The sequence below is a fragment of the Hipposideros armiger genome, unplaced genomic scaffold, assembly GCF_001890085.2.
Source record: "Hipposideros armiger isolate ML-2016 unplaced genomic scaffold, ASM189008v1 scaffold_175, whole genome shotgun sequence".
NCBI lineage: Eukaryota > Metazoa > Chordata > Mammalia > Chiroptera > Hipposideridae > Hipposideros > Hipposideros armiger.
This window is the reverse complement of record NW_017731525.1, coordinates 2,047,571-2,058,441: the sequence shown is the minus strand read 5'-3', so window position 1 is coordinate 2,058,441 and position 10,871 is coordinate 2,047,571. Positions and strand designations below refer to the sequence as shown.

The following is a 10,871-nucleotide window of genomic DNA, read 5'->3' as shown; positions in this document are numbered from 1 at the left end:
CCAGAGTGGTGATGTATGTTGAAACTGCAAGTCCATAGTCCATGAGCAACTGAGTCCCTTTGTCCATAAGCTTTTCCTATCAGCAAGCTGGGGTCTTTACTCTTTGCACTTGCGTTGTCTGGAAGCAGTTTAAGGCAGGAGCACTGTCCCACAGGTCCCCACCAAACTGCTCCAAAGCCGTTCACCCCAGGCCTGTATCTACCTGGAGACCCAAGCTTGCTAACCTAAAGCCTCAGTGTCTCTAGCTGATCCCAGCCAGCTCCCAACACTCAGCCATCCCAAGGCCTGTACTGTCCTAAACTGTGGCTCTAAGATCCACTGAAATGCTGAGCTGTAGGACTGAGCTGCAAACCCCAGTGTCTGTGACTCTGTGATGATAGACAGTAGTTTGGGGGAAGTAGGTGATACAGCAAACATCAAAAACACCCAAAATAGCCTGTTTTGGGTCATTTCTGCCCCTCAGCCTTTATCAATATTAAGTCTAGAGTTTCACTGCTATTTTGATCCAAATAATTCAGGCTGAAGACTTACAAAGAAAACAAAAACAAAGCCACTTTTAAGATGAAAGGGTCTAAATTTGCCAGATATTTTTTTAAAAAACTAGGAGAGTTCAAGAGTGAATTTCCATTTAGCAAATAACTAAAACTACATGAAAATCTCAAGAACTTATTTAGCTTATGAGAACTGATTTAAAGATGATACTAAAAATTACATTGTTGCCACTCTCAAAAAGTGAATACAGACTAGCTAATAGTTTAAAAAGCTGAGTTCAAAAGTTCCCCAACGTTTATGGTACTTTAGTGACTCAGTAATTTTTTTCACAGTGTACCTAGCCCAAATACCTAAGAGTTTCAATTATTCAGTTGTTATTAGGTCCAAACACCCTGACAGTAATAATTCTTGTAATGTCCAACAGATGTTGATGTGTTTCCCTTGAAAATTTAAAAGATCCTGCGTGCCCTTATGAGTAGGGTTGCCTGGTTCCATTTGAATTTCAGAGGAACTATATATATATATATATATAACTATATAACTATATATATATATAAAACTATATAACTATATAACTATATATATATATCTGTAAGTATTTCCCAAATGTTGCATAGACATACACTTAAAATTATTCATTGTTTATCTGAAGTTCAAATTTTACTAGATGTGCCATATTTCCATTTGCTAAATCTGACTGCTGTGCCTGCCAGTGAATTCACTATGGCTTTCCAGGATGCTTTGGCACAAAGCTTGGAAGCCACAGTCCTACAGCTCTAGGCAAGTTTTTAATGTGAAATTCTACTTATCTAAAGTTAAAAAATCAAGGGCCGGCCGAGTGGCGTATTGCTTAAGAGCTGGCTTGGGACACCAGAAGGCCCCGGTTCTGATCCCACATATGAGGGCTGGTGACACTGCCCTCTACAGCTAGGATGCTGAACGGCAGCTCGACCTGGAGCTGGGCTGCCGTGCTGCAGTGGGTTGCCGAGGGCTGCCATGTGTGGCCGGCAGCCAGTGTGAGCAGCCATCTGGAGGCCGGCGACTGATCTGCCTCACCTGGGAGGAGCGCAGTGATGGTGCCAACTTGGGCCAGTGAGGCGACGTCCTCCACAACTAGACTGAAGAAAAAAGGACAGCAACTTGTCTGTTCCCCTTCCCCCAACTCCCCAATAAAAATCTTTAAAAAAATAATAATAATAATAAAGTTAAAAAATCATATACATGAATGTTTCAAAAAATTGTCTTATAATTATATTTACTAAAATATTCTATGACTGATTTTGTAAGTAGAGATATTTAGATTATGAATAGTGGGGCTTATGTTGACTAATGAAGGTCTGGCCTGTACATGTTGAGTGCTGAGCTGTACAAGGTAGTTCCCCAATTCTCCTGCAGTCGCTTGAACAAAACTTTAGTGCCAGGCCAAAGCTTCTGGTACCTTCCACAGGACTTGATTTAACCGCTGTGGCAAATGACGTTACCTTCTATTTATTTTTTTAATTTGCCAGTCCAATTTTGTTGCCACTTCTTCATAATTATAGTCACTCGTTAGGATGGGAACTCCTGCGGTTTAACAGAAATAGTAATTCATTATAAAGAAAAAATCTGGAGGCCTTCATCACTGTATTGACCTAACTGTTAAATTAGTGTTTTTCTTTTAGGGAGCTCAGTGGATATACTGTATACTTTTGCACATTGCTCTGGACTGGACTTGATCTTTGGTCTAAATGCCTTACTCCGAACAGCAGATTTGCGGTGGAACAGTTCCAATGCTCAGTTGCTCCTGGACTACTGTTCTTCTATGAGTTATAATATTTCTTGGGAACTAGGCAATGGTAAGTATCCCTGGGAACATTTCATGAATAAGGACATTTCCCTTTACCATTATTTGTTGCTATTTATGACATTCTTTTTCATATCAGTAAATATACTTCTGGTTTGGCACATTTGTCCAGAGTTCAGCAATGCTACTTTTGGAATTGCTTATGGCAGAGAAGTCCTTTGTATATTTCAGAACCTATTTCTAATCCCACTTGATGTTATGTTTGAGCTGAGGAATAGTTGGAAGCAGCAACTTCCACAGCTCCCAGGTTCCCTTGGGATTTCCAGGTCACTTAGGCCTATTATGCTCTGCAGTCTGGACTCAGCAAAACTATAAAGTATGTAGTTTGCTTTCACCCTGCTATTCCTTTCTTTGTTTCTCAACTTGTCAGTTAATCTCAGCAACCCCATCCCAAGCCTCACGATATGCTCAAGCTAGATGTTCCCAGTAGAGAATCCTGCCTGGGTCAAGATCCTGATCGCCTCCTCCTTCACCCTTATAAGGATCTTATAAATTCTAACTGAAGTGCTAATGATTAGCCACATTCATTCAACCATATTTACAATGCTTTTCCCACCCATCAGCCAATGGAATGAAAGATAAAATGGGAAATGAGATGTGGTAATATGAGCACATACTATTATATATTCCAGGCTCTGTTCTGAGCATTTAATAAGGATCAACTTATTTTATCTTTATAGCGACCTTGAGGTGCATACAATTGTGACCTTCATTTCACAGATGACAAAAGCAGCACAAATAGTTAGCTAAATACCTGTGTGATGCTGGGCAACTCTTAGTTAGAGGCCTCGTAGAGGAGGTAGGATTTGAACCCAGGCATTTCAAATCCTAAATTGCTTGGATCCAGAGCAAGTTTGCTGCTCTCTTGAGACTTCCATTCTAGAGGTAGGGAGCCAGACCGGCAAGAAAATAAGCAAAGAAAGAATACATGTGTGTAGTGGTATGTGTTATGGTAAAGTCTAGCAGCAGATTTGGGGATCAGGTTGCTGAGGATAACCGGCAAGCTGAAGCACAGAAAACAGAATAGTAGCGTCGAGGCAACCGTGTCTTCACTAGATGCTGAACAATTTTATGGCAGCAGCTATATGAATTCTGAACCCATCCTTACCCATCTCTATACATCCCTCCAACCCTGCTTTTCTACCCTACTCATCCCTAACTTCTGCTTTTCAGAGTAAGATGAAATAGCAATGTCATTATGTTTCCCTCTTTTTGGGCCCCGTTTTGTAAAGAGACGGTCTGGTTTCCAGGATGAAGTTGTATTTGGGAAGTAAATTGGACACTTGCTGTGCCTTTCTCCCATCTCTTCAGCTTTGCTACTTCCAGGCTTACTTGCAGATATAATTTGTGAGTAAATATTCTCAGGGAAACTTTTAATTGCATTGTAGAAATTGGTTTTTAAATGTCTTCCCCAACCACAATTTTTTTAAGCAAATTAGGTTATTAAATACTGGATGCAGGCTATTTCCCAAATATCCTTTGGTTTCATATTTCCATTATTAATTTCAAATTCTTTTAATACCCCCTCATACTTCAGATTTTACAATTCAAATTTTTGTTTTTCTGGGATATATTCTTTATAACTAGATGGTTTTCTTTCCTTGACTTTGGATTCTAACTTTTTGTAATTTCAAAATGTTCTGTTGCTTTTATATGTGGCTACAATGTTTGCTTTTCCATAAGAAATTTCTAGGTAGGTGATTATTTTGAGAATTGCTCTTTCAGAACCTAACAGCTTCCATAAGAAAGCTGGTATTTTCATCGATGGATTGCAGTTAGGAGAAGATTTTATTGAGTTGCATGAGCTTCTAGGAAATTCCACTTTCAAAAATGCAAAACTTTATGGTCCTGATGTTGGCCAGCCCCGAGGAAAGACTGTTAAGATGCTAAGGAGGTAAGAGCTCGAAGAAGCAGAACCATCTTTCTTAAAAATAATATTTCTCTCTGGTGGAGAACCCTCAATAGCCCATCTGTTGTTAAACATTTGCTTCGTGACTAGATGGTTTACCAGAAGAGGAGACATGACTGGCTCAGAATACCAAGGATTTGGGGCAAATGGCACCTATGATAAAATTTGTATCCAAAATTAGGAAGTTTGTGTTCGCCTGATCCTAAAGTAGTAACCAGCCCACTTCTAGGGAATAAAACTCTTGTGCATATATTGTGCGTATATACTGTATATGAAAATTAAGTGATAATATAATAGATTTTTTTTCTAGTTTCCTGAAAGCTGGAGGAGGAGTGATTGATTCAGTTACATGGCATCAGTAAGTATGTCTCCTGCTCTTCATACTAAGAAAGTAATGCTAGCTTCACTTATTACCTAGTATTGAAAAAATTATTTCCATTTAACTGCTAATTGACTTTATCATTCAAGTAAGAAATAGTGTCTCAAGCAGGACTTTAATAGAATTTTAATATTAATAAAACAAAAATTTAAACTTAACTAATATGATGGTTCTACAAGATCAAGATCACTATTATTTAACTCACGGAACAGATAAGTAGCTAAAGCCAATATACTCACCAAGGGACAGGTAACCCAAAAGTACCCGTACTTGTGAGTGTCTTCTCAAGACAGAGTAACTGGCCCCCTTCCATTTTGGTCTCTCCTTCGCAGAACGTCTGACTTCTTTTTTATAACAGAGAGTGGGAAGAGGTAGGAAGGAGAGCACATTTGACCAATTAACTTAAAAGCAGAAAATAAAGGTTGCTATTTTTTCTGACTATTCTCTGAATAATTTAGCTACTACTTGAATGGACGAATCGCCACCAAAGAAGATTTTCTAAACCCTGATGTGTTGGACACTTTTATTTCACCCGTACAAAAAATTTTCCAGGTAATAGTCTTTTTTTCTTTTTAATAGAAAACCAGAATCCTTATTCTCTAGTTTAGCTGTTCTAATTTGTGTGTGTGTGTGTGTGTGTGTGTATGTGTATTTACGTGCTTTTCTAATTTTAGAGAACAGGTATTAGGTCTTACTCACCTTCAGCCCCATTAGCCTCAAGTCTTACCCATGTATGTTGATTAGAAATTTAAAATACTTCCAATAGCCTTTTGGTAAAATTGATTTTCCTAGGCCATAAGAATGGGATTATTTATATTCCTTTCACACCTAGTATTTCAATAAAAATAAATTGTCCAAGACCTAAATGACTGTGAACTATTTTGTAACTATATTGGACAGATGGGCCAGAGAAGACAAGGTTTTGAATGTCCTTAATCTTCAACACCATAATTTATCAAATGGTTTGCAATTACCATGGAGACTTTCTTGTTCCATAGGTTGTTAAGAAGACCAGACCCCACAAGAAGGTTTGGCTGGGAGAAACAAGCTCTGCTTATGGGGGCGGAGCACCCTTGCTGTCCAACACCTTTGCAGCTGGTTTTATGTGAGTTGAAGTAGCACTCGCCTCAGGGATCAGGTTGCAGATGCTCCTATTCCATTTGGTTGAAATAGTACATTGGTCAAAAATCTGATCAGAGATGGTTTCTGTGGCTGAGCCCCAAAATTCATGCCCAATTTTGCAAGAAAATGGCTTACTAAAGCTTGTTGGACACCTTTAACATGTGTTTCAAATTAATCATTGTACGAATGAATTGTTTTAGAAGTGTCGTTACTTAATTATGGTCCATGAACATGTCAAGGATTCCTCCTCTAAAGAAGTACATTGTAAAAATAATAATAATACATTGTAAAGGAGTGCATCTAGAGCCTTGCCTCTGAGAAGGATGCATAGTACATATAGCTACAGAGTATTTATAGATTCCCAAGAAGTTTAGAGCCTGAAGATGGGGTCACACCAGAGTGGCTGCCAATGAATTTTAAAATTTACTAAATCACCTTCTAATCCAACCACGACAGACTTGATTGCTTTAATCAACTGGTTAACATACATTCTATAACTCCATGAACACTCTTAATCTATAATTCTATATCCTCACATTGAGACTTATTCTCTTTCGTCTTCTACCCTCATTCTTATGAGCCCAGACTAAAGCACAAAAATGCCTGTGCTCATAGGGGTAGGGGCATGAGGAGTAGAGAAAAGAATGGAAATGTTTGTTTTTCTATTAGCTAAAGATGGGGAGCAGGAGGTGTCCATAAAAAAGTTAGGTGTAATTCTACTTACTTCACATTTTACTACTGCTGACTACAAGCAACCTTGTAGCCTTTAGACCTCACATGGGGATGGGGGTGGGGAAGGGTATCCGGAAGGGCACGGAATAATTGTTTAATTGTAGATGCTGTCTTACCCTAAAGGGGATTTCTATGGCATATTAATAATCTTCCAGGATTTGTTACCATGCAGAAGTGTGAAAACACGTAAAGGGAAGGATAGTTCAATTCATTTGAATGACTTGTTTACAATTAATACCATTTTTTTTCCTGGTTTCCTGTGAAGTTCTCCCACATAGAAAAAAAAAATCAGAATAGTATATAGTTAGAATTGAGTTATTTAGTTATCCAAACCTGAAGAAAGCTGGGTCTCACTCTTCCAGGTGGCTGGACAAATTGGGCCTTTCGGCCAGAATGGGCATCGAAGTGGTGATGAGGCAAGTGTTCTTTGGAGCAGGAGACTACCACTTAGTGGATGAGAACTTTGAACCTTTACCTGTAAGTGATCATTATTTTCCTATTTCTGTGAGTAGATTAGGCTATACTGAGGGCCCCTTGTATTCACCTCCTATGAATTGTCAATCCTCTCAATACATTCAATGCTCTCAATAAGTAGCCAAACTAGAGAAGGATGAATTGGAAGAAAACTTAGAGATCATCTGTTCTAACATTTTTTGTGTCTCGAGAAGAAATTGAGACCCAGGAATAATGTTCTTAATGTGGGCCATTTGGGGCATGATGTGGGATTTTTTTTAAAAAGGTCATATGCAATTTTATTTTATTTTATTTTATTTTATTTTATTTTTTAAAGATTTTATTGGGAAATTGCGGGAGGGGAACAGCGTTGGGAAATCAAGGAGAAGGAACAGACAAGTTGCTCTCCTTTTGTTCTTCAGTCTAGTTGTGGAGGACGTCGCTTCACTGGCTCATGTTGGTATTATCATTGCTCTCTTCCTGGGTGAGGCAGATCGGTCACCGGCCACTGGACGGCTGCTCATGGTGGCTCTTGGCAGCTCACACTGCCTGCCGATCACTCACGGTAGCTTACGGCAGCCCACTGCAGCTCCACTGCAGTCTACGCCATCACCAGCAACTCATGGAAGCCCAGCTCCAGGTCGAGCTGTTGTTCACCATCTTAGCTGTAGAGGGTACAGCATCACTAGCCCTAATGTGGGATCCGAACCAGGGTCCTGCTGCTCAGAGCTGGCATCCCAAGCCAACTCTTAACCAATGCGCCACTCGGCCGGCCCCATATGCAATTTTATGACCCAATTTTATAAGCTCCAACTCAGATCAAATAAATGTTTTTACAAAGTAAATCAAAGTTAAAACTGCCTCAGTATCCAGAGCTTTAAAACTTTTTCATATCATGAAATAATAATTTACTTAACTTTAAGATAAGCCAGTACCATGTATTTGTTCAAAATTCTCACCCTAAGAATTGGCTATAATCTTGAAGGTATTTATGAATAACATCTCATTTTCACCCTACCTTTAACTGCATCTGGTTCTAGACCAGGAATTTTAGCCTTTCTATCTAAATAGCCACCTAGAATATATGTATATACATACATGTATACGTATGATATAGATATAGCTGTGAGGAAAAAAAAACACCTTATTTTTGTAGTTAAAATGTCATTAGAGGATATCTATTTTCTGTGGTTAATTCCTAAGGAATTAGAAATATTACAGAAAAGCTAAGAAAGCTTGCAAAAAGCACATGCCAAAATATAAGCTAGGCTTTTGTGGTTTGTAGATAGATTTTCCAACAAAATTGCTTTTAATCTATATAGTCCAAGCTCACAAACCACACTGTTCATAATTTTTAGAAAATTCTTAGAAAAATGACCTTGCACGAAGTGGAATCTATCTTTCTCAAGTATAATATATTATCAGCCATCTCTAGAGTTAAACCAAACATGATAATTTTATTAGATAAATGTCCAAAATCTACTGCTGGCCCTTTCTTAAATGGGCCTTGAACAAGGAAGGTAAATAGATAGATTTTACAAAATTCACTTTGAGTACACTATCTAGAAATTAGCCAGCTTATCTTGTCATTTGTTGTAAATAGTGCCAGCTGTTTGTTATGTCATCTAAATGATCTCAGTGCCCAAACATAAACCTTTGGCTTAAGAACCCTTTGAATATGGGCTAAATATACTTCTCCCTCAAGGTTCACAGTCAGCTAGAAAAACTTGCAAGAATAAATGGTCCCCTTGACACTTGCAAGATCCAAGGGATTCGATCTTAAACCCATTGTACATGTTTGTTTTCTTATTTGATTTGCATAACAACCCTGGAAGGTGGCAAGGCAGTCAATTTTCAGATGAGGAAGTTCAAATTGAGATGAAGTCGGGTGACTTGTTAGAGGTCACATAGTTGTCGTATATTACTCTAAAGAGTCCGTACAAATCCTGGCTTCGTGACTTGTATGCTTTCTACCCTTCCAGTCACTGAGCCATGCTAAAGTTATGTCTCCTTTGAAAACATTTCATTGATTCCACTGTTGTCTCAAGTGAAAATCTGAATTTAAGCAGAGAAACCAAAGCTGTTTGCCCCATTGAGCCTACTTACCCTCAGCTCAAAAAGGAAAAGTTGGGGTATATATTGAGTGGGTTTTTTAAACTTATTATTATGAAAAATTTCAATGTAGGGAGAAAATAATATGAACCCCCCAACCTGGTTTAATCTATAATCCTACCCACTCCTCACTTCCCTCCTACGGGATTGCTTTCAAGCAAATCTCAGATATATCACTTTATCCGTAAATATTTCAGTTTGTATCTTCTCTGTAAAAATATAACAAAATATCATTATTGGAACTTAAAATAGTAACAGTGATTCCACAATATCATCAAATATGTGGTCAGTGTTCCACATTTTCCTATTGTCTCAAATGTTTTTAATAGGTAGTATGTTCAAATCCACAAGGTCCATGTATTGCATTTGGTTGATATATCTAACTCTTTAAGTTCTTCCTCTCTTTTTTTGTCCCTTGGAATTTATTAATTAAAGAAACCAGATCATTTGTTTATAGTGTTTCCCACATTCTGGATTTTATTCCTATGGTATCATTAACGTGTTCTTCTGTCCCCTGTATTTCTTGTAAACTAGTAGTTGAGGATTGAGCTTATTCAGATTTTGTTTTGTTTTGTTTTGTTTTGATTTGATTTGTTTTGTTTTGCAAGAGTTCTTCACTGATGATGTTGTGTATATCCATCAAGAGACATGTAATGTCTGGTTGTCTCTCTATTTTTGACCTTGATAGCTACTAGTGATGATTGTGTTGCCTAACTCATTACTTAATTAGGGGGTTATAAGGTTTTAAAGGAAATTATTTTAATCTCTTAAACAGATAGAACTTCTATTTTAAAAATGTGTGTGTGTGCGTGTGTGTCTAAAAGTTCTGCTTTGAGCTTTGCTTTGAATTCTTGTATGTCAGACAACAAAGAATATCTAAACTGTCTCTGAGCCTATCTCCTAGTAGGCATGGCCATCCAAATTTGGAAACATAGCCCTCCAGTGATAAAAAGCAGCAAATAAGCTATTGCCCTCCGATTCATGAGTAACACAAACCAAAAGATAAATCCTATTTAAATACCTCTAGAATAACAGTCACATTCTTCATAGGATAACTATTTGCTCAACATTGTTTTTGTTAAATATGACTAAATAAAGATCTATTTTTGTCCCTCCCCTTCCCAACCACCCCAACTAGGATTATTGGCTCTCTCTTCTGTTCAAGAAACTGGTGGGCACCAATGTATTAATGGCAAGTGTGAAAGGTCCAGACAGAAGCAAACTTCGAGTATACCTTCATTGCACAAACATCAATCAGTAAGTAGGCAACATACTCTCTACCAACAAACACGTTTTCATTAGTAAGCACATAACTTCCTACTCTAATGCCCTGTTGTCCTCTATCTACCCAGGGGGTCTAAGCTGTGTCATCGTTCTTAATGTTTTTTCATATTCATAGAGATATGATGCCAAAGTCTAACTTCAAAAGCATAGCTTAAATGTTAGCATTTGCAGCTTAGCAAAGATTTTAGAATGATCTTAATTGTCACAATCCATAGTAGAAATATACTCAGAATTTCAATAAATAAAGAATGGTACAAATGTATTTTTATAGGACCAATTACTTCATTGAATGATATGAGTGAATATAAATATTGGGTTGTTGGAAAAATCATGACGTATTTTTTTCTGTATTTTGTTGCAAAAATGTGTCATGACTTTTCCAGCAACCCGATATATGTATAAATTCATATGAATGAATAATTATATGAATAACTTATCCCCTTATATCATATCTGATACATTTAATAAGAAAGAAGGATTAAAAGAAGGAGAACAACAACAATCTTGTTTTCAAAAGTTTCAACCTAATTTCTGTGGTTGAAAGG

The 10,871-nt window shown here is 37.6% G+C and overlaps 1 protein-coding gene across 1 annotated transcript in view; it reads left to right on the top strand.

Annotated features, from left to right (window-relative positions):
- HPSE (heparanase) overlaps positions 1 to 10,871 on the top strand; it is a 45,582-nt gene that overhangs the window by 28,246 nt on the left and 6,465 nt on the right. The window contains exons 4-10 of the mRNA XM_019652157.1: positions 2,154 to 2,327; positions 4,061 to 4,229; positions 4,555 to 4,602; positions 5,082 to 5,175; positions 5,622 to 5,728; positions 6,840 to 6,954; positions 10,181 to 10,299. Coding sequence (XP_019507702.1) covers positions 2,154 to 2,327; positions 4,061 to 4,229; positions 4,555 to 4,602; positions 5,082 to 5,175; positions 5,622 to 5,728; positions 6,840 to 6,954; positions 10,181 to 10,299 — 826 coding nt within the window. The remainder of the gene's footprint in view (positions 1 to 2,153; positions 2,328 to 4,060; positions 4,230 to 4,554; positions 4,603 to 5,081; positions 5,176 to 5,621; positions 5,729 to 6,839; positions 6,955 to 10,180; positions 10,300 to 10,871) is intronic.